This window comes from Anarhichas minor, unplaced genomic scaffold, assembly GCF_050575085.1.
Source record: "Anarhichas minor isolate MPS153535 unplaced genomic scaffold, ASM5057508v1 ptg000014l, whole genome shotgun sequence".
Taxonomy (NCBI): domain Eukaryota; kingdom Metazoa; phylum Chordata; class Actinopteri; order Perciformes; family Anarhichadidae; genus Anarhichas; species Anarhichas minor.
Window position 1 is genome coordinate 15434271 of NW_027466460.1, and position 26474 is coordinate 15460744.

Sequence of the window (26474 nt, forward strand, 5' to 3'; positions counted from 1 at the left end):
GGCCAAGTCCAGAGAGATGGTGGTCGACTTCAGGAGGAAGACGACGGCTCCACAACCGCTGAGAGTTCTGGGAGAGCATGTGGACATGGTGGAGGAGTACAAGTTCCTGGGTGTTTCCATCGACAATAGACTGAACTGGAAGACCAACATCAATGCTGTGTACAAGAAGGGGATGAGTCGACTCTTTTCCTTGAGGAAACGTCGATCCTTCAACGTGTGCAGCAAGATGTTGGAGATGTTCTACCAGTCTGTTGTGGCCAGTGCACTGTGCTTCTCCTTAGTCTGCTGGGGAGCAGCATTGGAGCCGGAGACACCAACAGACTTAATAAACTGATAAAGAAGGCTGGCTCCATCATTGGCTGCAAACAAGACAATCTGGAAACGGTGGTGGAGAGGACACTGAAGAAACTATTATCCATATTGGATAACCCGGACCACCCTCTCCACCACCTACTGCAGGGACAGAGGAGCACTTTCTCCAACAGACTGATCCAGCTCCGCTGTCACAAGGACAGATCCAGGAGAACATTCCTGCCCTCTGCTATTAGACTGTACAATAAATCACCTCTGGCCAGATCATCCTTCACATAACTACACACCGCTACACTGTTGTTGTTTGCTGTTGGTTGATCTTTGCACTACTGTTTAGTTTATCTAGTTAAGTAATTTAACACTATTCTATTTCATTGTATATACTGTGCATTTTCTTTTTTTCCCTTTTCTTATATTTGATATGTTCTCCTCTGTTATTTTATTGTATATATTGTGCATTTTTCATACTTTATATTTTTATTTACTCTGTTACTTCGTTTACTGAAGTATATATTTGCTGCTGTAACATACAAATTTCCCCCTGGGGATGATTAAAGTAAATATCTCTAACTAACCCTGACCCTTATATAATATAGATATAATAACATAAATATATTAATATATTATTATATATATATATTAAATATGTATATATGAACTAACCCTAACCCTTGTATTTATATATTAATATATTTATATATTTCACCAAACCCGCGAACCACTTCCTGAATCAGTGACGTGATTACGGCCGGCTCGAGAGGCTTCGAACGTCAACACATACGTCATCAACACGAGCCTCGACACGCGCTTCAGAAAAATCTTCCTGATTACTCGACACACGCTTCAAAGCCTCGACACGGAAGGAACCATCACTAGTAAACGGTGTTGACGGAGTTTGTGTGGAGAGAAAGTTTGTGTTGTTGGTGGATTGTCTCCTGGTGGCCTACGGAGCTAATAAAGTTAGCATGCTACCAGGAAGTAGACGGACCCGAACATAAGCAACACAGCGCAGCTCAGAGTGAGCAAACTGTTTTTAACGGAATTTGTCTGGAGGAAACGTGTCTGTGGTTTAGTGAAAATGTCTAAAGTTCAATTGCTGAGATGTTTAGTCAACCAGCGACTAACTGCGGCTGCTGAAGAGATATTTGGTGTGTTTGAAAGAACGATAGCGGAGTACGAGGAGGAACGTTCTGCTTTAAAAGAGCAGAACGAGCGACAACGGAAACTCCTGGACGCTGTTTTCAACCCTCAGCTGCGGTTACACAGAGCAGGTTGGTTCACTTTATTTCTTCTGTTCATGCTCCGGCTGATAACGTTTCTATGTAGTTTGGAGTGAGACTGTTGATTCAATGAATCTTTTTCTTCTTCTTCTGATCTGTTCTCTCAGCTTCTAGATGACAGAACATATTTACACTTAAAGTAAAGTTTCCTCATGAGACGAGTCTATAAAGATCAATGCTGAAAAGACTTACTGTAAAAATATTCAAAAGCATTATTGTCGTGTAGTGTAACCAAATACACTCCCTACATCAATAGGCTCTTCTTGGTTATACTACCATGGTTATTTTAAAAAAAAATGCTTTTGCAGGATTGTGGCTACTTTTTATTGGGAGAAATATTCAATAACTTTACTGTTACAAAGTGTGCTGCTCAGTTTGTAAGAAATCTTTTAACCAGCGGGAACACCAAACCTCTCCCATCCTGACAACAGTCTTGATTATTTAATTTAACCTTAATTTATAGAAGTAATACTAGTTACTTACATAGTCTATTTAATCCCCGGCTCCGGCTCTGCTAGTTGCATGTCGATGTGTCCTTGAGCAAGACACTTAACCCCAAAATTGCTCCCGTAGTTGTGCCTACGGTGTAGAAATGTGATAGACTCTCAATTATAAGTCGCAATTCAACCTTGACCTCTAGGTTCCAGAGAGCAGTCTCTAGAGAAAGTTTATTAGTTCAGATTGTGTCATTGTTGTTATTGTCACATTTCAGTTTCATCATATTTACGTGGATGTTCTCTACGGCTGACTACCAAGGTGGAGTGCTGTTGGTTCAGAAACGGAGCGCACCGATGATGCACGTCCACGGTTACGTTGTGGCTGCTTCTGAAGGTTCTATCCACTGTTTCTACGGTGGCAGGTTTACGTACATTAGTCAACTATAACTGCCCACATGATCACATCTCAGCCGGACTTTATGCAGGATGCAGGTTCTTTGAATACTTAACAATGTTGGTTGTGCCACACTTTTTTGCCATGTAAACTATTGAAGACCTCATCGCTGCTGGTGCGTAGTGTCTTTACAATTTGTGTTGGCATGTCTGTTTGGTAACTGTGCACAGGGAGTGTAAGAGGGAATGATGGCAGGACATAAAAGTATCTACAGGAGACTATTTGCTCAACACTAATATTTCTTTATAACGTCTCTGTGTGTGTTTACTGGTTTCCTGCAGACGGCCAGCAGCTGTTGGTGGTTCAAGAAGAGGTTCCCCCTGAGCAGCAGGAGTGGAGCTCCAGTCTGGACCAGGAGGACCCAGAGCCCCCACACATGAAAGAGGAACAGGAGTACCCAGAGCCCCCACACATTAAAGAGGAACAGGAGGACCCAGAGCCCCCACACATTAAAGAGGAACAGGAGGAGTTCTGGACCAGTCAGGAGGAAGAGCAGCTTCAAGGGCTGGAGGAGGCTGATGTCAAGTTCTCATTCACTCCTGTGAAGACTGAAGATGATGAAGAGGAAGCTCAGTCCTCACAGCTTCATCAAAGACAAACTGAACAGATGGAAACAGATGCTGATGGAGAGGACTGTGGAGGACCAGAACCAGACAGGAACTCAGATCCAGATACTGATGAGAAGATTGGAGACTCTTCTGACACTGATGACAGTGGTGATTGGAAGGAGACCAGAGAACCTCAGTCAGGTTTAAACTCTTTGAAACCTGATGAAGTCCATGTCAGTGATTCAAGATGTAGTGCTGGTGAGAAACTATTTACATGCTCTGAGTGTGGGAAAACAACTGGCAGAAGTGGAAATCTGAAGAGACACATGAGAACCCACACAGGAGAGAAACCTTTCAGCTGCTCAGTATGTAAGAAATCTTTTTACCGGGGTTCACATTTAAAGAGACACATGAGAATCCACACAGGAGAGAAATCTTTCAGCTGCTCAGTTTGTAAGAAATCTTTTAACCAGTGTTCAATTTTAAAGAGACACATGAGAATCCACACAGGAGAGAAATCTTTCAGCTGCTCAGTTTGTAAGGAATCTTTTAACCAGCGTTCAAATTTACAGACACACATGAGAATCCACACAGGAGATAAACCTTACAGCTGCTCAGTTTGTAAGAAATCTTTTAACGATTGGTCACATTTAAAGAGACACATGAAGACCCACACATGAGAGAAAACTTTCAGCTGCTCAGTTTGTGATTAAAGCACAACGCAGCTCTAAAGGTACACCTGAAAACTCACACAGGAAAGAATCCCCTTTAGCCCTTTTACCCAATCACTCCTCCGCATATCCGTTCGAGCCGTGGGCCCATAGGGCGGCGGCTCAATGTAGATTTTTCGGGTTGTTCCTGGTCGAACCATATGTTTCATGTCCCGAAAACCAGACCCTCACCAGCAAGCTCCACTCCCAGGTCTGGCTCCAGAAAGGGGCCCCGGTTTCCCTTTTTTCAGCCCAGCTGCCACAACTCTTTTCAGATGTTGAGTGAGTTCTTGGTCTGAGGTCACAGGTCACACACACGGCCCTAAACCACGTTAAGGTGATGATTTATTGGAAGGATGTAACATTCAAGACACGTTGCTTTCTGTTAATATTATAATGTTACCCAGCTTCATAGTGTTGTTTTTACTGTTAAAATACAAGTTTTGCTGATGTAAATATCTTCTTATATAAAGTTATTTTGCATGTTTAGATCCAAAATTGCAGAAAAATACCAGAAGGCAATTCATGTGTTGATGCATTGACTTCTGCAAGTATGTGTTTTCCTTTGTGTAATGTTATAGTTTCTGTTGTCTCTGTTTAGTCACCCAGTCCTACGCACCTTTTCACTTTACCCACCAGATGTCGCTGTTTTTCCTTTGGTACAGTCAGGGCCATAAGTATTTGGACTATGACACAATTTTTCTAATTTTGCTTATTTACACAATCAGTCAATGTGTAATTGAAGTGTAGACTTTCAGCTTTAATTCAATGGATAAAACAAAAAAAAATCACAATGACCTTTTAGGAATTACAGCCACTTTTACACAGCCACCCACATTTTCAGAGACTATAAATAAATAAATAAATAAATAAATAAAACGATGAATATATAATAATTGTGCTTCTCTCACTTATTATTTGCCATAAGAGCAGTAAATAATCATTTCAGAGTAAAATTCTGCTAGTTCAGTGAATTTCACATTTATATAAAGTACAAAACAAGTAAAAAAAACAAATACTTGCATCAGCATTAAAGTTACAGTCTTGACCCAAAATAGAGTAGATAATGGAATTCTGTCATTAGAGCTCTTTGGCTGCTGTCATACGATTTCATGTGTGCGTCTCGTTCAGATTTGTGTTAGTGAGGTATAACTCTGCTAGTCGGGAGCTACCCAGCATGCATTTCTTCATGATTGTATGTTAACAGTGACCATTTGTAAACATCTACTCTATCAGAGTTGGAGTCTTCTAATAAACAATGATTCTAAACTGTCGGCTTTTAATCCAATGAATATAAAATATATATATCCAAAATGAAAAAGAAGTACTGAAGAAAAAAACAAGCCAGAGTCAACAACCAATAAACAAAGTTTAAAATAGAAACAGTACATCAAGTGAGAGTTGTGTTTACTGTATATAGAGAGATGTTGAGGAGTTTGTTTTATACACCCCTGGCTCTTATAAAGATGACATTCAGTTTCAGCTCTTTTATACTTGGAATGAAAAAATGTAGCTTGTGTTCTGTGCAAAGAATAAAATTGTCTGATATACAGTATAATATAGTGTTGAACATTAAATACATATACAAGGGTGTGGATATCAAAAAGACAAACGGTATGTTAATGTTTCAATAGTTCTTATGCTTTGTTATAATTGTATATATTTGATCAATTATATTATTGTCAAGTTATGTTGTTAACATGTGCACTTTCCCCACTTGAGAAGGATCGATGAGTCTACCCGAAGGATTTCTAACTGGATTTCACTCAATGACCAAACAACTTTTCTTTCCCCTCCTTTTATTTTGGTAGGTTCAGCATAGTAGTTTGTTCATCACTAAGCCACTTAGTGTAGCGTCGTGTAGTGTAGTGTAGGTAAAACACCTTTAAATAGGAAAAAGCACAGAAAACAAAACACATATTCAACATACAAATTAATGTAAACAGGTGTAAGCTATTATGTTGAGTATGTTAAGAAGCAGGGTTCCTGTATATGTGTTGTGCTTTTATTGTGAAGGAGGAGACGGAAGGAGAGAGTGGAAAGAGCTTCTGAAAAAGTGTGTGACAAGGAATAAAGTGGCTGCCATCTGGGCGCCGAATACGGAGCCCCGTGTTAGTTATTTTATTATTATTCTAAAGTATAGGCGCAACATAAACCCTCGGCTACACAGGCAAAGCATTCATGATGGTTTGAGTAATAAAGCACCACATTCTATAGTCTAAACATGCCCTGATATATTAACAAGCACATACAGTTAATGTTGTATGTAATGTGTATTTATAATACTATCAACAAACAATTAAACCGCTTAAACTATCACCACCTACCGTGCTTCCACCATCATATGATTTACAACCAGATAGAAAACATTACCGGACAATCAATCATAAACAAACAACGGTATTATACGACAAAGGGTTAAACTATCGCCGTATTTGCTACAGATCCCCGTGACGTCATGCTAATGCTAACCAACTGGTGACGGCAGTGATCTTCACGTCAGCTACAAAGTCTCTCAGGTGTTGCAAAGTTCAGCTCTGTTACCGGCTGCCTCTCCGGACTTTTAGACTCGTCAGTGATGCACAGTCATATCGCACATCTCAATACCATGCGATCTCTTCTGGTGCGGTGTTTGTCCGATTATGGACCGTATTTACTGCGACACTGCGTGTCACTGCGTGTCTGCTTATCTAGATTTCTAGCCAGATTGGTTCCGCCCTGTTTCTTTTCTGAATAGTCAGATTGTCAGTATTAATTACTTTACAAACTGCTTTACTCATTATTTTATTTACAATTAGCTTATATCTTTTTCAGTTCTTTATATTTCTTCTATTTACATAAAAGAAAAACCCTGTTTGACTTGACAATTATACAAGAACAACTGTTACTGTCACCACTACATGTGGAACTAAATGTTCACAAGCTTGTTGATGCTACTCGGACCTTTTATTAACGCACAACAGACCGTCTCGGTATATCTTCCGGAGTTTGTCTGGAGGAAACATTTCTGTGTTCTTATGAAAATGTCTAAAGTCCAAATGCTGAGATGTTTACTCAACCAGCGACTAACTGCGGCGGATGAAGAGATATTTGGTCTGTTTGAAAGAACGATAGCAGAGTACGAGGAGGAAGTTTCTGCTTTAAAAGAGCAGAACGAGCGACAACGGAGACTATTGGACGCTGTTTACAACCCTCAGCTGCGGTTACACAGAGCAGGTTGGTTCACTTTATTTATTAGGGCCCACTGGGCATAGATACCCAGTGGCGGGTCTATTAAGCAGTTTAGCCAATTGCTGATTAAAGATATAAATGTTGACATACAATTTAGCCAATCAGCGTCCTCAAATAGATTCAGCTTGTAGCCAAATCTGTATTGCCCCGATCTGCGCGTTCTCGTTGGGAGTAGTCTCTTCAGGCGAGCGCGAGCACTTCTCCTCCAAGACCCGTTTGAGAACTGCGGTCATGTGGTCCGTCATCCGCGGAACCTCGGTCACGTCAGCCGGCACTTGAAATGTAATGCTCGTCTATTCGAGGTGCTACGGTACGGGTGCTTGGATAGCCCAAAAAGCCCGGAAATAGACCTATATTTCATCAATAATTTGTCCAATTTGATATAACAAGTCAAAAACAACGTCATTTTGCACATTAAGTGAAATATAACAATAATAAAATCTGAAATTACACTGCTGTATAATCTTTAATTGAAAAAGGGTTCGAAAATTATAACATTACCTAATAATCATCTTTGATCTCTAAAAAAAACATTTCCTTGATTGGTTAGCTAATATTTCCGTTGGAGTTATGTTCATGATGACCCCATGTATCTCCATGTCAAATGTAATGTATTATTACTATACCGTTTTTGAGAAAATTTGATGTAAAGTCAGCTCAAATGACATTTTGATATTCATCATTTCCCCATATTTAACGTTTTATTAAAATGAATGAAGAATTCATTGTTATAAAATGTCAAATATAGGGAAATTATGAATATCAAAATGTCATTTGACCTGAATTTACATCTAATTTTCTCAAAAACTGTACAGTAATATTTCATGACAATATTCATGTACATAGTGAGGGTTGTCATTAACAATAATCCAATAATCCAGATTCTTGTTCAGCATCACTCCGACTATGTCCATTAAAAATCCCATGTAGTTTTGCTGTATGTCTAATGTTTTGATTGTCTATATTGAAAATCTAGACATTAAGCTTAGTAAAAGCCTTGGTCTTTTGTGTCATTTTGGACATATATAGCTCTACCTCCCTCTACGTACCTCCTTAGTGTGGTGGTGATCAAAGGCATTGTTCTAAAACTAATGTATTTGGATTCCGATTCAGTTGGAACACATGCGCATTAATTGTTTTCTAATTGTCAAGTTTCAAAGAAAAACTTTTAATGATAAAAACACAACATGAAATGCAAAACATATCTGACCACCCTCTTCACACAGACAGATATAGCAAGGGGGCATATAAAAAGAGACAAGAAACATAACAAATACTGTATGTGGATTTAATTGTTGCACAAACAGCATTTCCAGTCATTGTTTTTTATTTTTAAAAGCAGGGATTTTTCCATCTGCAGGCTATCGGCATGGAACCATCTGTTGCAGCTGTCACACTGAATCTGAAAAAGGATAAAATTGAAACAACTTAGTAAAGACAAACAGGAATTCACCCCAAAAGCAAACTTTATTTAAATTTGAAATTATTTTCATAATTTAATCAAATGGGACATTGTTATTGTCATGGTCACAGCTTTTACAATGTTATTTTTATTGATTGACAATCAACAATAGGACAGGTCCTATATCTGAATTTGCCAGCTGCCATGGTGCAAATGCAAGGAAAAGAGCAAGGCAGAGTATATGGACATATCAGAGTGGCTTGGTGCAGATGATGGAGAATGTTCTTTGAGATTGTGATGGACAATGAAGCCTCTTTGTCCTATGTATTTAGTTAATTTGAAATTGCACACATATTCCTGGAAACTCAAAAGAAGGTACACCATCTTGTTTGCATTGCCAAGATTAAAACAAGAGGTGCCCTAGTGGCAGAGGAGTAAACCGCAATATCACTGATATGACTCTGAATGGCGACCTTTGTTACATGACATTCCCATTCTCTCTCTACCCTCATTTCCTGTCTGCCCTCTACTGTCAATTCTCAATTAAATCTACAAAATGCCAAAACAAAAAGTCAGATCCATTAACAAATGCACAAATACAATTAATTACAACAACACCTTACCCATTCAGTGATAGCAGGTCCTGGAGTGGGTGGCTTTGTGGCAGAACACATGGCACAGTTTTTTTCGATGTCAAAAACTAATTTAGAAATAAAGTAACATTTTAGATCTTTAGTAGTACAATATCACAGTATAAATAAATATGAAAAAATGCTGTCACACACCTGATGCTTCGAGTATTTTAAGTGCCACGTGTCGACGCTCCTGCACCTTCTCTTTTCTTGTTGTCCCAAAGGCCATGTTGGGTGTTCCAATATGAATTAAAATATAATATTTAGGTAGATAACAAAAAAAAACAGCCGTGTGTCCTGTTTTCAGGTTGTCTTTCAGGATGGTAATCTGCTGCTGATGAGCCACACCTGGGCCTGCTGTAGGTCCCAGCTATAAAGGCTGACCCTCTTCTTTTGCTGGGGGTCTCTCCTCTCTGACTCCTGTGTGGAGGGGCTGGCTGGCTGGCTGGCTGTTTAGTTCAGTTATTTGTTCTTAAATTAATGTCTATTTGATTACTTTTATACTCGTCTTGTCTAACTCATGTTGCGGCCTTTTGAGCCGGGTCGTGACATCGTGCTTAAGTGACTCATTTTTAAATAAGCCATCAGGTAAAAAGCAAGCACAGCATATAGCTTAACAATACAACAATTTTCAAATATACAAACAATTCAGTTCTAACTAACAAAATCTGAAGCCATAGTGGCAAGAACTTTACCAGCATTCACAAAAAAAGACAGCTAGCCACAGATAGCCTCAGAAACCGTTTTCTTCTAAATGCTTAAGTACATTAAACTACAAACGCACTTGAAGCTGCTGTAACCATAAACACAAGAGTTAAGGCTGCGTCTTTCAAAAAATGTCCAGGATTTTAAATTGGCCACAGCCCACATTCCTAAGCAATACCCAGGACATCATCCACTTGCTATTTTCACTAAATGGCTCCTTTAGTCTCTTTGCAAGACCACTTCCGTGTCCAACAGATTTGTAGGGCCTCATCATACTAACGACACTGTCGAAGTCATGGTCCAAGTAAAGCATTGCCATGTCTTTATCAAGGCTTAACTGCACAATATATGACAGCAATTCTGTTGGTTTCTTGTAATCTCTTAAGGATGTGTATTTATAACCTTGTATAGGAAAATTCTGAAAATTAATGTAAATTGAGCTGATTTTGCTTTTAATTTTCTCAAAAACTGTAGAGTAATATTTTAAGACAATAATTATGTACATAGTCAGGGTCGTCATAAACAAGAATCCATTGAAATATTGACATAACCTCTTAAGGATTCATTTTTATAAAATGTCAAATATAGGGAAATTATGAATATCAAAATGTCATTTGAGCTGACTTTACATCTAATTTTCTCAAACTGTACAGTAATATTTCATGACAATATTCATGTACATAGTCAGGGTCGTTATAAACAAGAATCCAGTGAAATATTGACATAACCTCAACACTGGATTAATTTTTATAAAATGTCAAATATGGGGAAATGATGAATATCAAAATGTCATTTGAGTTGACTTTGCCTTTAATTTTCTCAAAAATTTTACAGTAAAATTACATTACGTTGGACATGGAGATATATGGGGTCATCATGAACATAACTCCAACGGAAATATTAGCTAACCATTGAAGGAAATGTTTTTTTTACAGATCAAATATTATTATTAGGTAATATTATAATTTTCGAACCCTTTTTCAATTAAAGATTATACAGCAGTGTAATTTCAGATTTTTTTTATTGTTGGATTTCATATAATGTAAAAAATGATGTTGTTTTTTTAACAAATTGGGCAAATTATTGATGAAATATAGGTCTATTTCGGGGCTTTTTGGGCTATCCAAGCACCCGTACCGTAGCACAACGAATAGACGAGGATTACATTTCCAGGGGCCGGCTGATGTGACCAACGTTCTGTGGATGACGGACCACTTGACCGCAGTGTTTGAGAGGAGAACTCTGGCGGAGAACAATCCGACCTCACAATCAGACAGCAGACTAGCAGTACATGCGAAGCTTCTCTAGTACCTGTACACCAGAAAGGTTTGGCTAGCTGGATGCAGTCATGCTAATGCATTATTTAGCTTTTTAAAACAACGGGACAGATCCAGCATGGAGAGTAACGGGAGTGAGGGATGAGGAGGTAAGGAAAACACCAGGGCACACATACATAGATATAGATACTTTATTCATCCCCAGGGGGAAATTTGTATGTTACAGCAGCAAAGATATACTTCAGCAAACGAAGTAACAGACTAAATAAAAATATTAAATATGAAAAATGCATAATACATACAATAAAATAACAGAGTAGGACATATTAAATATAAGAAGATAAAATAACAAAAATGCACAGTACAATGAAATAGATTAGTGTTAAATTACTTAACTAGATAAACTAAACAGTAGTGCAAACAACAACAGTATAGCGGTGTGTAGTTATGTGAAGGATGATCTGGCCAGAGGTGATTTATTGTACAGTCTAATAGCAGAGGGCAGGAATGTTCTCCTGGATCTGTCCTTGTGACAGCGGAGCTGGATCAGTCTGTTGGAGAAAGTGCTCCTCTGTCCCTGCAGTAGGTGGTGGAGAGGGTGGTCTGGGTTATCCAATATGGATAATAGTTTCTTCAGTGTCTTCCTGTCCACCACCTTTTCCAGATTGTCTTGTTTGCAGCCAATGATGGAGCTGGCCTTCTTAATCAGATTATTAAGAAAGTGATTCTCACAGAGCCACCGGTTCCATCCAGGTGCGACTGAGCTCGTTGCAGCAGGTAGATGATGGCGTTGTCTACTCCCACATGAGGCTGGTATGCAAATTGCAGAGGGTCCAGTGAGGATTTCACCTGCGGTCAGAGGTGGGCCAAGACCAGCACCTTCATCACATGTGATGTGAGGGCAACTGGTCAGTAGTCGTTGAGGCCAGGCTTCTTTGGTACAGGGACCAGGCACGATGTCTTCCACAGCACCGGGACTTCCTCTTCCTTCAGGCTCAGGTTGAAAAGATGTTGCAGGACATAAGACAGCTGGATGCGCAGGTCTTCAGGACCCTGGGGCTGATGCCATCAGGTCCAGCAGCCTTGCCTTGGTGGAGTCTCTCCAGCTGTCTCCTAACCTGGCCAGTCGGCACAGGGAGGGGGTGGTCATGGTGTCAGTGGTGGAAGAGCCCTTTGATGTTAAGGGCTCTTTGTCCATGCAGCTCACCAGGGGGGACAGAGGGGGGAGTGGGGGAGGCAGCCGAGATGTTTGTGAGGTGTGAGGAGGAGACAGATGAGGGCTGTGAGCTAAACCTATTGAAGAAACAGTTTAGCTCGTTGGCCCTCTCCAGGGAGCCCCCTGGTTGTCTCCCTCCAACCTTGGAGACAGTTATCTGCTTCATCCCGGTCCACACCTCCCTCACGTTGTTCTACTGGAGTTTGGCCTCCAGCTTCCTCCTGTAAGAGTCCTTGCACTCCCTGAGCTTCACCTTCAGGTCGCGCTGGACTCTCCTGAGCTCGTCCCTGTCCCAAGACCTGAAAGCTGCTTTCTTCTTATTAAGAAGAGCTTTCAGGTCACTGGTGATCCATGGCTTATTGTTGGGGAAGCAGTGTACTGTCCGTGATGGTATGGTGGTTTGTTCACAGAATTTAATGTATTCTGTGATGCAGTCCGTCATGCTGTTGATGTCCTCCCCATGTGGTCCACACAGCACATCCCAACCCGTTGACTCAAAGCAGTCCTGCAGGGCGTCATTAGCCTCCCGAGACGTCCTCCTCACAGTCCTGGTGGTCACAGGCTGCCTCTGCACCAGAGGAACATACCTGGGTGTTAACAGGATCAGGTTGTGATCAGACCTGCCAAGGGGGGAAGGGCAGTGGCACTGTATGCATCTGCACATGGAGAACTCTGTCAGCTAGCCATATTAGGCAAAGTGAACATCTTTTCTTCTACATAGTTGTCCTCAGTCTCATTTGCTTAACTTGGTCATGGAGGCATCAACATTTAATTGAGATGGTAAATGAACAGTGAAAACTCATAACTTAATTTAACACCATTATTCATAATTACACTTCATGTTTACTTCTCCTGATCTTTACCTCCCTATAATAGGGAATAAGAAATCATTAAAGGGCGGCGACGTGGAGGCTCGGCAAATTTCGATCCTTCGCCATGAACGAATAAACTGATGGTCAGATCTTTTCCAGATTTCACATGTTTGATTAAAGTCCAGTCCATAGGGACATCTCAAGAAATAAACATGTTCTATTATATTCGATGTGTATATCTATCTATCTATCTGAATTGCCTGTGAGCATGACAAAAATAAGATATCCTGATGCGTTTGTCAAAGTGTTATTTTTTTCGTGTTGAAATATATGTTAAATATTTAACTGCAAAGTAGTAATGCGTGTTTGATACCTTTTGCATTAAATCATACTGGGATGTTTGCTGAAATTGATTGGATGTTGCACAGCTCTACCTAGAACATTTTCCACAGCCGCCACTGGGGGAAGCTATTGTTCTTCTAATGTTTGTTATTATCGTGCGTCTTTCATCGCAAAAGGGAGGTGCTAGGGATACTGGTAAGATTTTGAAATTTGGCACGTAAGGCAGTCGTGGCGAAAATTGCAGTCTGATTGGGGTGTCCAGAATTGTATGACATATTGGCTCGTTAGCGCCCCCTTTTGAGTAACCCCAACATTGGTTTTCACCAAGCTGTATGAAATTTGGTAGGTATGTGTAACAAGATGGGACGTACAAAAAATCCACTTGGAGTTATTCACTAAACCAAACAGGAAGTCGGCCATTTTGAATTTGATGACGTTCTTTGACCATTTCAAGGTGCTGTACTTTAACAAACTCCTCCTACAGATTTCACCCGATTAACTTCAGATTTAGTCAGTATGCTCTTGAGACCTTGGCTGTTAAAAGTTACTCAGTTATCAAACTATGTCTCTGTGGCGTGGCGGCAAAAAAAACACCATTCGCCATGAAAAAGGAAGTTGTTGTAACTCGGCCGTACATTGTCTAATATGCTAACATGACAATTCAGAATCATAGTAATAGCGCCACCTAGTGGCAACAGGAAGTTATAGGTTGTGTACTTTGACATCCTGCTCCTCACAGACTAATCACATTCCTCTAAAATGTTGTCAGAAAAGCCCAAAGACTTTGATAATGCTTAATTGTGAAGATTGTAAGAATTCATTAAAGGGCGGCGACGTGGCGGCTCGGCAAATTTCGATCCTTCGCCATGAACGAATAAACTGATGGTCAGATCTTTTCCAGATTTCACATGTTTGATTAAAGTTCAGTCCTGAAGACATCTACAGGCCAATTATGTATAATTGTCATAGCGCCACCTACTGGTAACAGGAAGTTAAAGTTTCTATACTTTGGCTTGTTTCTCTTAGTAGGTAAATCAGATAAACATCGAATTAGTTCCACACAAATGTAAGAAGTTCATAATGCCAGTTCATGAAGCTTTTGATGTTTTGTCGAACGCCGTTGCCGTGGCGATGCAGTCTTCGCCGTGAAAAACAAAGGTTCTTTTGAGGGGCTAAAAATGTTCGAAACATAAGAGAACTTGGCACACAGATTTAAAGCCCAAAATTTTGTTACATATAGTTTTAATGCTTCAGAGTGGCAATTCGGCTCGATAGCGCCTCCTACAAAACTTCGACGAAGCAGCCCTCGCAGTACGTTTCACATAGATTTACACAATTTGGTAGGCACATGTATCATAGTACATATGTCTTAGGGGTCCATGCTCGAAACCCAACTGGAAGTCAGCCTTTTTGAATTTTGTATGAATTTCTAATGTCGTTTTTGCCATTTCCAGGCGCTGTACTTTAACAAACTCCTCCTAGGGAAATAATCAAATCAACTTAAAATTTGGTCAGTGCAATCTAAAGACCTTTGTGATTAAAAGTTAATCAAAGTTTGTTGTTTTGTGAAAGGCTGTTGCCGTGGCTATGAGTCTTCGCCATGAAAAATTAAGGTGTTTTTGAGGAGCTAAAAATGCTCAAAGCATAACCAAACTTGTCACACACATTTAAAATCATCCATGTAGTTATCTGTTGTAGTGCAGGGCGGTATGACCAAAAATTTGTATCACGGTATTTTTTAAGATTCTGGCGGTTTCGCGGTATATCGCGGTATTTTTTTTCCGTTGACTGTGTTTTTATATAGGTTTATAGTGGCTTACTCTACTGACAGGAGTTCATAGAATATAAAAACATTTTAATGTCATCATGTAGAAAGGCTTTGCTTACTTTAGGGTTTGTTCGTATAATGTTGGGATAGCAGTTTGGCTGAAGTATTGTCGCCCCGGTAAGACATACCTTGAATCCAGTGTTTTAATCATTGCTCTGAGCCCGTCTTTCCCGACTGTCTGTAGCGGGACCAGAGCTGGATTGTTATTGCGTTCGTAATGTCGCTCCACCGCTTGCTTTTCTTGTCATATGCAGTGCCTTGAGTAAATGCCTCTTCAAGCGATGTCTGACCCTTTGGCTTCACTGATTCACTCGCGCAGTTACTGGTTGACGGTCTCGAATACGATGACCGTAATCACACTCTTGGTATTCCAACACGTTTTCTGCTGAGGTGATGGAGTAAGTTGCTAGTGTTACCACCAGCGGCAACAACAGTGGCTCGACAAACTTTGCAATATATAGTGTTTTGGACGTCGGATTTTTAAAACCAAAATGATAAGGGGTCCCTCTCAATACACTCTAGTCAACTAGCTCCAACTGCAGCGACGAACAACATATTTTACTGCCTGTTTAAGAGTTACAGCAGTTGTTTGTTGTATGGCGGTGTGTGAAAAATTGATATCATATGGGAAATTAAAACCGGTTGAATGCAGGTTCTTTGAATACTTCTTAACAATGTTGGTAGTGCCACACTTTTTTGCCATGTAAACTATTGATGACTTCATTGCTGCTGGTGCGTTGTCTTTACAATTTGTGTCAGCATGTGTGTTTGGTAACTGTGCACAGGGAGTGTAAGAGGGAATGATGGCAGGAAAAAAGTGTATCTACAGGAGACTATTTGCTCAATACTAATATTTCTTCGTAACATCTCTGTGTGTGTTTAATATTTTCCTGCAGACGTCCAGCAGCTGTTTGTGGTTCAAGAAGAGGTTCCCCCTGAGCAGCAGCAGTGGAGCTCCAGTCTGGAACAGGAGGACCCAGAGCCCCCACACATTAAAGAGGAACAGGAGGACCCAGAGCCCCCACACATTAAAGAGGAACAGGAGGACCCAGAGCCCCCACACATTAAAGAGGAGCAGGAGGACCTCTGGATCAGTCAGGAGGGAGAGCAGCTTCAAGGTCTGGAGGAGGCTGATGTCAAGTTCTCATTCACTCCTGTGAAGAGTGAAGATGATGAAGAGGAAGCTCAGTCCTCACAGCTTCATCAAAGACAAACTGAACAGATGGAAACAGATGCTGATGGAGAAGACTGTGGAGGACCAGAACCAGGCAGGAACTCAGATCCAGATAGACATCCAGAACCAGATACTGATGACAATGGAGACTCTTCTGACACTGATGTCAGTGATGAACCTCAGTCAGGTTTGAACTCTTTGAAACCTGATGAAGTTCATGTCAGTGATTCAAGATGTAGTGCTGGTGAGAAACTATTTACATGTTCTGAGTGTGGGAAAACCACTGGCAGAAGTGGAAATCTGAAGAGACACATGAGAATCCACACAGGAGAGAAACCTTACAGCTGCTCAGTTTGTAAGGAATCTTTTAAGCAGGGTTCAACTTTAAAGAAACACATGAGAATCCACAAAGGAGTGAAACCTTTCAGCTGCTCCGTCTGTAAGGAATCTTTTAACCAGGGTTCACATTTACAGATACACATGAGAACCCACACAGAAGAGAAATCTTACAGCTGCTCAGTTTGTAAGAAATCTTTTCAGTATTGTTCAACTTTAAAGAAACACATGCGAATTCACACAGGAGAGAAACCTTACAGCTGCTCAGTTTGTAAGAAATATTTTAACCATTGTTCAACTTTAAAGACACACATGAGAACCCACACAGGAGAGAAACCTTACAGCTGCTCAGTTTGTAAGAAATCTTTTATCCAGTGTTCACATTTACAGATACACATGAGAACCCACACAGGAGAGAAACCCTACAGCTGCTCAGTTTGTGAGAAATCTTTTAACCATTGTTCAAATTTAAAGATGCACATGAGAACCCACACAGCAGAGAAACCTTTCAGCTGCTCAGTGTGTGATGCAAGATTTCGGCACAAGTCGGCTCTGAAGTTACACATAATTACTCATACAAGAGACAACAGGCTTTAGTGGTTCTGTTTGTATACAAAAGGTAAATCTGACACACCACACGGCACATAACGCAGGGGAAGAAATATGGTGCTTTTTTCCTATCTTTATTCAAAAGCATGTTTTAATTTGAGAGCATTGCTTATTGATTCCACGTTCAGATTTTGAATTGTTTCCCTCAAATCCCTGTCCTCACACACAATTAGCCCCCGCTTGCGATTAGTGACACAATAAACCTTGATTGCTCTGAGAGATCCATGCTTTGTTTAAGGTGACGCCTCCTCACGTTGGCAAAGAGCTTAGTGCTGTCTTTAGTTTGATCCAGTAGACTAATTGAGTTTTTATTTTCTAGTTAGTGTTGGTTTTCTAGAGGGGTCCGGGGCACGCTCACCTGGAAGAAAATGTTGTTGTGAACTGTTGCACCCTTGTTGCCATATTGAGAGCCGTGCGGAGGCAATCCTTCAATCATAAATTTGTTCTGAGTTTATAATTCAGAATAGGGCTGGGCGGTATGATCAAAAATGCATATCACGGTATTTTGTACGACTCTGGCGGTTTCACGGTAATTTTTTTTCGCGTTAAAGCATTCATTAATTAACGCAAAAAGAAAGGGCCAGCCAGCGAGCGGTGAACAGCTGTTTGTGTGGCGTGTCTTCCATTCCGTCACTTCCTGTTTCCTTCACCTACATTCCCCTGGGTCCTAAACCCCTCCATGGAAAGAAACGGGATTAGACTGTAGGATTTAGTTGTTAGTAGGTGTTGTTTAGGTTTATTTCTTTAGATATATATATAATTTTATTTTATTATCAGAACAGTGAAGAAAAGGTTACCCTGAAAATGCACACTCCGGTACAGTAGGTGGCGGTATGCATCTATGCAAGTTGGTTGCAATCCGCCAATGGAATTTAAAGAAGAAGAAGCCCCTCCATGTACAGCTTCTTATCACCGTCTATGTACCAACGTACATTTATAACAAATACCACACATATTACGGTAATCAGCGTTGCATAAGTGTCTGACCTCAATACCTTTTGTTGTTCAGTCTTTGTTCATCCTGCATCGCTCTTTTCTGTTCTTTAATGTAACATTACTGGAGCGACAGAGCCTCTCCCAGCTGTTAGCAGACTGTTAGCGAGCTGTACCCAGCATGCAGTTCGGCAGTGAAATTTTATAAATGTACAATTATTAGTGTTACAAATTGTTTATCTGTCAAAATGTTGTGTCGTGGTGTTTTGCCCTGTTAAAGAGCATTAGTTGTGTGTTGTTAATTGTTGTTATAAAGTTATGACCATGACTAGGGTTCCCACTCAATACAGTTAAGACAACTAGCTCCGACTGTAGCGCTCCCAGTGGAGAACAATATATTTTGCTGCCTGTTGAAGAGCGACAGAAGTTGTTTCGGCTGTGTATGACGGTATATGAAAAATTCATATCGTACGGGAAATTAAAACCGGTATACCGGTTGAACCGGTATACCGCCCAGTCCTAATTCAGAACATAACAAAACTTTTAAGAAACACATGAGAATCCACCTAGGGGAAAAACCTTTCAACTGCTCAGTTTGTGATAAAAGATTTATGCGCAACGCAGATCTAAAGGTACACATGAAAACTCACACAGGAAAGAATCCCCTTTAGCCCTTTTACCCAATCACCCCTCCGCATATCCCTTCGAGCGGTGGGCCCATAGGGCAGCGGCTCAATGTAGATTTTTCGGGTTGTTCCTGGTCGAACCATACGTCTCATGTCCCAAAAACCAGACCCCTCACCAGCAAGCTCCACTCTCAGGTCTGGCTCCAGAAAGGGGCCCCGGTTTCCCTTTTTTCGGCCCAGCTGCCACAACTCTTTTCAGATGGTCAGTGAATTCTTGGTCTGAGAACACAGGTCACAGGTCACACACACGGCCCTAAACCATGTTAAGGTGATGATTTATTGGAAGGGTTTAACATTTAAGACACGTTGCTTTCTGTTAATATTATGACGTTACCCAGCTTCATAGTGTTGTTTTTACCGTTTAAGTTTTGCTGATGTAAATATCTTGTGTAAAGTTATTTTGCATGTTTAGATCCAGAATTGCAGAAAAATACCAGAAAGCAATTCATTTGTTGATGCATTGACTTCTGCAAGTGTGTGTTTTCCTTTGTGTAATGTTATAGTTTCTGTTGTCTCTGTTTAGTCACCCAGTCCTACGCACCTTTCACTGTCCCTGTTTTTCCTCTTGTATATATTGTTTTTAATGGTTTTGAGGAAATGTGTTGTTATGATTTAGGTTTGATGTTTTCCTGGTAATTTTAATATCTCTTTTCTGGTAATGTGGATCCTGAGCTTAGTTCATACTGTAATATCATAAGAATGTATCTAAATGTAAAAAAAACAAGAATGAAATCACACATTGTCATTTTACTTATTGCTGAGGGAGCAGAGGTGCAGAAAAAGATCAGAAGGCAGTTAATGGGTTGAATTATTCTGCAGAAGTAAATAAATGTTACATTTGTAATGTTACCGAAGACGTGGAGCATGTTATCCTGAAATGTCAAAGATACAATTCAGACAGGTATCTTGAAGGAAAAAATGTGTCAGTTGGGACGGAAGTGGAGTTTGGAGGGAGTTCTGGCAGCGGAAGAAGAATGGCGCGAGTGCTGCAGGGCGCTGTTGCGATTTCTTAAAGAAACGGGATTAGACCGTAGGATTTAGTTGTTAGTAGGTATTGTTTAGGTTTATATATATATATATATAAAATATATATATATATATATATATATATATATATATATAAAATATATATATATATATATATATATAAAATATATATATATATATATATATATATAAAATATATATATATATATATATATATATAATATATATATATATATATATATATATATATATATATATATATATATATATATATATATATATATATATATATATATATATATATATATATATATATATATATATATATATATATATATATATATATATATATATATATATTTTATATATATATATATATATATATTTTATATATATATATATATATATTTTATATATATATATATATATATATATATATATTTTATATATATATATATATATATTTTATATATATATATATATATATATATATATTTTATATATATATATATATATATATTTTATATATATATATATATATATATATATATTTTATATATATATATATATTTTATATATATATATATATATATATATATTTTATATATATATATATATATATATATATTTTATATATATATATATATATATATATATTTTATATATATATATTTTATATATATATATTTTATATATATATATTTTATATATATATATTTTATATATATATTTTTATATATATATTTTATATATATATATTTTTATATATATATATATATAAAATATTTTATTATTAGAACAGTGAAGAAAGGTTTACCCTGAAAATAAACACTCCGGTACAGAAGGTGGCGGTATGCACCTATGCAAGTTGGTTGCGATCCGCCAATGGAATTTAAAGAAGGAGAAGAAGAACTGTTACGGTTACTCCATACTAGGCGCCTCGAGATCAGGACGTAGAAAGGGGCGTTGACAAAAAACTGCGTTCAACTCGGACCGTTTTCAGCCGTCTTCTTCTTCTTGTTCTTTTGCTTTCTATGGCGGTTGGCAAACAGCTTTCGGGTGCATTACCGCCTCCCACTAATCTGGAGTGTGGACTAAGGACTCTAATACGACAACCAAGCGAAAAGAAATACATATATACACACACATACATATACATATGTGTGTAAATAAATAAAGATATGTATATAAATATCTATATACATATAGAAAAAATAAATAATAATTCATTTCTTTCTCAAATTCTATTCATTAGTGTTGTTGACTCTAAATATTCCAGAAAACGTTTCCAACATTTGTCACTAAAGCTTTTCTTTAGTACATTTATGATATTTTCCTCTCCAATCTCTCTTAGACCTTTTTTCAAAACGTCTCTCTCTGACTCGTACCTCTGACAGGCCAATAAAACATGGTCCACGGTTTCTTCTTCTCCACAAAATTTACACTTTCCATCATTATGCTTTCTAATAACATAGAGGGAACTCTTCAGACCAGTATGGCCATTCCTTAGTCTTGTCATAATCATCTCCTCTTTTCTAGTTTGTCCACTAGGCCCTGCCCTCCCAACCAATGGTTTATTTTAAACATATCTTCCTTTACTCCCTTTATTACATTCAGTCTGCCATATATTTTTGATTTGTCCCTTAATCACCACTTTAGCTTCTGACTTACTTATATTTACATTAACGTTATTTTTCCCTCTCTTCAAAGCCCTTTTTGCTGCTTTATCCGCTTCCTCATTACCATCGACTCCAACATGGACCCACACAAAATTAACCGCTATCCGCATTTGATGGATTCTTAAAAATGATTGTAGTATTTCAAACAGTAAATCCTCTCTGCTTCTGGAGTGGCAAAATGTCGAACTCGTTAGCACTGCACATGAGTCTGATGCAATCACCACTCTCTCTAGCCTGACGTCCTCTACCCACTGTAACGCAATAACTATATGGCCATCATCTCACATGTAAACACAGATAAATCATCACTGAGGCTCTTCCCACACTCCAAATGGAATTCTGGGATTACTGCTGCTGCTGCTGTTCTACCAGTTTTAGGGTCTTTAGATCCATAAATCTGTATTTAATTGTGGTGACTGATGTATGACTTGAAGATCTTACAGTCTCCCCCCCGTTCATCTCTCATCAGTTCAAGGAGGCCAAGATCAATTTCAGGCTGTGGCAGTAACCAAAGAGGAATAGCTAACCACAGCTGGAGAATAACTCCTATAACCTAATTCACTAGCCTTATTCTGAACAACCCAACCAAAGCTCTTTGTTGGCCTGTTTGTCATGTTCCCAGCATGGCTCAATTGGACTTATTGTTGGATGGTTGTTATGTCCTTGTAAACTGAACCAATATGTCATCATGATCTGTATTCTTCTCAACTCCAACGGCATTTCACCCATTTCTACCTGCAATGCCGGCACAGATGTTGTTTTAAAGACCCCACTACATATTCTTGACACTTGTATTACATCCAGTTTTCCCAACAACGTTTTAGACGCCGACCTATATGCCACACAGCCATAGTCTAGAACTGATCTTGGGCGACTGTGGCTAAGTGGAGTGCAGGGCCGTCCTTCAATCAGAGGATCAACAGTCGTGATTATTTCATTTAACCTTAATTTATAGAATTAATACTAGTTACTTACATAGTCTATTTAATCCCCGGCTCCGGCTCTGCTAGACGCATGTCGATGTGTCCTTGAGCAAGACACTTAACCCCAAAATTGCTGGTCTTTGAGTTTGGATGTCTTTTTATATATTTAACTATGTTATTATTATAATTGAGGATATAAGATTGGGCATATTTTAGTTCTTGGATGTCATATTTATTTAAACATTTATATAAATAAATATATGTAAAGATAGCTTCATTTCTAAATCATACAACCATAAATTTAAGAAATTTAAAAACTGAACCAACTGTCCAAACATCACAGCTACATAAACAGGCTACACACGGCGGAAAAGCAACGCTGCAAGTTTCCATCAGTGACAATTGTGCTTTTCTTTTAATACGTTTTGTGATGCTTCACAATCATTAATCGATGGACACATTCCAGTGCTCTGACTGAAAAAATGTTGACATGAAGTAGGATGTAGGCATTCTCAATAAATATCTTTATTTACAGATGCTAAATAAATAACCTTATATATTATTATTGCACAAAATGAGACTAATAGCCAACAATCTAGCGTTAAGTATTACAATTAGACAGAAAATTAGGATTAAAACTTGTTTATACTATATTTATCCTGTTAATTAAGGATAATTTTGTCTCTGCATTTGACCCATCCCTAAATATGGGGATGTCTTTGACAGTCAACACATAAAATGTCAAAGGCCAAGGCTCGAACAGCCAACCTTCTTAACCCAGTGAGCCACAGTCACCCACCTTTTCCACTAAAGAAAATCTAAGAGCCAATCAGCTCTTTGATCCGAAGACCGCAAGAAGTTTCCCATCATGCCCTGGGGTCACGCAGTCAGTGGAGAGCAACTGCAGCGCCTGGCTCTAAAATCTGCGGCCACCCCGCTCTCGTGAGGTTATCGTTGCCCACGTGATCATGACGTCAGCGCAAGTCCCATCATGCCCTGGGGTCATGCAGTCGGTGGAGAGCAATTCTGCATAGCCTGGCTCTAAAATCTGCGGCCGCCTCGCTCACGTGAGATCATCGTTACGCACGTTTTCATGACGTCAGAGCAAGTCGGACGCAAATCTACCCAGCATGCAGTGTGCGCCGATCGCCGGTGATCGATTCTGCGCACGCCTGGCTTAAGTCGAACGAGCCTAATGTTAAGCACGTTTTCATGACGTCAGAGCAAGTCGGGCGCAAATCTACCCAGCATGCAGTGTGCGCCGATCGCCGGTGATCGATTATGCGCACACCTGGCTTAAGTCGAACGAGCCTAATGTTACGCACGTTTTCATGACGTCAGAGCAAGTCGGACGCAAATCTACCCAGCATGCAGTGTGCGCCGATCGCCGGTGATCGATTCCGCGCACGTCTTGGCTCATGTCGAACGAGCCTACTTTTTGAATCTACGTGTGGAACTAAATGTTCACAAGCTTGTTGGTGCTACTCGGACCTTTTATTAACGCACAACAGTCCGTCTCGGTATATCTTCCGGAGTTTGTCTGGAGGAAACGTGTCTGTGTTCTAGTAAAAATGTCTAAAGTCCAAATGCTGAGATGTTTACTCAACCAGCGACTAACTGCGGCTGCTGAAGAGATATTTGGTGTGTTTGAAAGAACGATAGCAGAGTACGAGGAGGAAAGTTCTGCTTTAAAAGAGCAGAACGAGCGACAACGGAAACTACTGGACGCTGTTTTCAACCCTCAGCTGCGGTTACATAGAGCAGGTTGGTTCATTTAATTTCTTCTGTTCATGCTCCGGCTGATAACGTTTCTATGTAGTTTGGAGTGAGACTCTGTTGATTCAATAAATCTTTTTCTTCTTCTTCTGATCTGTTCTCTCAGCTTCTAGATGACAGAAAATATTTACACTAAAAGTAAAGTTTTGTTCTCTTTGATAACACCACGTGGATTTTGCAGCTTGTTGAATTCTAAAATGATTAATATGTTCATGACGCATTACCGCCACCAGGTGGTGGGAAGCTATATTGTAACTGAGCGTCTCATGGATAACAGTAATATCTCTGGTGTCTTCAATTGATAACCTATGCGGTCCCGCGGCCCACAGGTGCAAAACTGAAAGTTTTTTGTGGCCCTCTAGATGGCGCTCGCGGCCCAATCGTGGTCCGCGGCCCCATGGTTAAGAATCACTGGTTTAGAGCACCAGGTCACCAGATGGTCAACCTCCCACCTGTAGGCGGACTCATCCCCACCAGAGATTAGGGTTAGGGGTCCAGGGCTACACTGGGATGGATGGTACAGAGGCATGAACCCCTGCTGGGCTGGGGGAGGGGTACCTGGTGGTCTGGGGCTGGTTGATGGAGCTGTGGGGGATGGAGTCAGGGCTGTCCCATTGTCTATCAAAGCGACAGTAGAGCTCGTCTGCCAGGCGGAGGTCATTCATGGAGTGGGGAGCTTTTGGCTTGTAACTGGTTATCTGTCTGAGGCCCTGTCCACACTACTCCGTTTCTCCTTGGATGCAGATTTGTCAAATAGAAACGATCTCCGTCCACACGGGAGTTTCAGCATCATTCTCGAGTTGATCTGCGTCCACACGGCAGCCGTCGAAGGCGGACAGCACGTGACCATTAACGTACACTGGGCATGCGCGTGACGGTGTAAACAGGAAGTGGATTGCTTGCTTAGTTAAAAAAAATATATACGACAGAGTAATAAAGTAGTCTTTAATAATGAAAGGTTGTATTTGATACTTAAGATCTTCCTCTAAAATCTCCCTCTATAAACTCAAACAGACACAGTTCGTGGAAAGTTTTAGAAGTTTTATTTTTCAGACGTAGTTACAGCGTTGCGGGTCTTTCTCTCTCTCTCTCTCCAAATTTACTTTAACATCAACACTTACACATAAACGTTTACTAGATTATGGGTCCATCAATGTGGTCTCACTCGTTTCCTCCGTGTTGTTGATGTCTGTTCTCACTAGTAGCTCTGAACGTCATGTCCGCCTAGCTAGCTTCTAAGCTAATTTTAACATTACCGCCAATGGAGAAATGCTAACCGCGATTAGCATTTAATACAACACAAATGTTATACTAAACACGCGAATAGAATATATCTACGTACATCTTTTCATGCTCCATAAATACATACTTACAGACTAACGTCTCTCAGGGCTACCAAACGGAAGAAGTAAAACGTTAGAGCAGCATGTCTTCTCATTAGAATCTAAAAACAACGAGCTGCTCCATAGGGCTGATGCCGGTCACGCCGCTCGCTAATCACTCCAATAACAGCTGCTTCCTCCACAGAAATGCAGACTTTTACTGCATAGCTGCTGCTAGCTGTTGTGCTAGCAGCAACATCATGTAGCTGTTGTGCTAGCAGCAACGCTTGCAATTAGTTATCGATGTTGAAATGAATCGCTGGTAGCCCAGTTTGTTTTCTTCCGGGTACGGGTCACGTGATAGTGAGTGTGACGAATAAGGGACGGAGACGTCATGGTTGCCAAGAACCAATCCAGTAGCGAACACGGGTGTGGGCGTAATTTTTTCTAAGCACATCCGTATCCGACCGTCCACACGCAAACGCAACCCCGGAGTTCTCAAATACCTCCAACCTCGGCGGAGCTTTCAGATTCCTTCGTTTAGGGTGCTCCAAAACCACGGCGTAGTGTGGCCGCTCAGTGTAAACGTAGCAAATACGGAGTAAAAACGGAGTAATGTGGACAGGGCCTGAGACCTCTCCAGCAGTTTCTCAGAGTACAGTCGTTTAGCGTCTCTCACAGCCTTACTAACCTGTATTTTGACTCTTTATACAAGTCCTTATCCCCACTCCTAAAAGCCTGATCCTTATGCAGCCTTAGCTGTCTGAGTTCTGCTGTAAACCAGGGTTTGTCGTTGTTGTAACTCACCCTGGTGCTTGTTGGAACACAGCTGTCCTCACAGAAGCTGATGTATGAAGTCACAG

At 39.9% G+C, this 26474-nt stretch overlaps 3 protein-coding genes across 4 annotated transcripts in view; all 3 read left to right on the forward strand.

Annotated features, from left to right (window-relative positions):
* Positions 1-1074: 1074 nt before the first annotated feature.
* On the forward strand, positions 1075-5674 carry LOC142949923 (uncharacterized). Of its 2 annotated transcripts, XM_076091812.1 has the most exons (3): positions 1448-1583; positions 2305-2423; positions 2765-5674. In XM_076091812.1, the coding sequence occupies exons 2-3, from the start codon at positions 2324-2326 to the stop codon at positions 3709-3711; spliced, it is 1047 nt and encodes a 348-aa protein (XP_075947927.1). In that variant the 5' UTR covers positions 1448-1583; positions 2305-2323; the 3' UTR covers positions 3712-5674. The 2 variants fall into 2 exon arrangements, with proteins under 2 accessions (XP_075947926.1, XP_075947927.1); XM_076091811.1 differs by lacking the exon at positions 2305-2423 and having other exon boundaries at positions 1075-1583.
* Positions 5675-6684: 1010 nt separating this feature from the next.
* Positions 6685-19773, forward strand: LOC142949911 (uncharacterized). Its single transcript, XM_076091796.1, has 2 exons — positions 6685-6957; positions 16083-19773. Exons 1-2 carry the CDS (start codon positions 6759-6761, stop codon positions 17291-17293), a joined length of 1410 nt encoding a protein of 469 aa, XP_075947911.1. The 5' UTR covers positions 6685-6758; the 3' UTR covers positions 17294-19773.
* A 950-nt stretch (positions 19774-20723) lies between these two features.
* Positions 20724-26474, forward strand: part of LOC142949910 (uncharacterized) — a 44270-nt gene continuing 38519 nt past the window's right edge. Inside the window, exon 1 of the mRNA XM_076091791.1 lies at positions 20724-24277. Coding sequence (XP_075947906.1) covers positions 23974-24277 — 304 coding nt within the window. The 5' untranslated portion in view covers positions 20724-23973. The remainder of the gene's footprint in view (positions 24278-26474) is intronic.

Coding starts and splice junctions, on each gene's coding strand:
- LOC142949923 (XM_076091811.1), top strand. CDS start 1,391: ATGTCTAAAGTTCAATTGCTGAGATGTTTAGTCAACCAGCGACTAACT. Junction 1,584..2,764: donor GCTGCGGTTACACAGAGCAG/GTTGGTTCACTT, acceptor GGTTTCCTGCAG/ACGGCCAGCAGCTGTTGGTG.
- LOC142949911 (XM_076091796.1), top strand. CDS start 6,759: ATGAAAATGTCTAAAGTCCAAATGCTGAGATGTTTACTCAACCAGCGA. Junction 6,958..16,082: donor GCTGCGGTTACACAGAGCAG/GTTGGTTCACTT, acceptor ATTTTCCTGCAG/ACGTCCAGCAGCTGTTTGTG.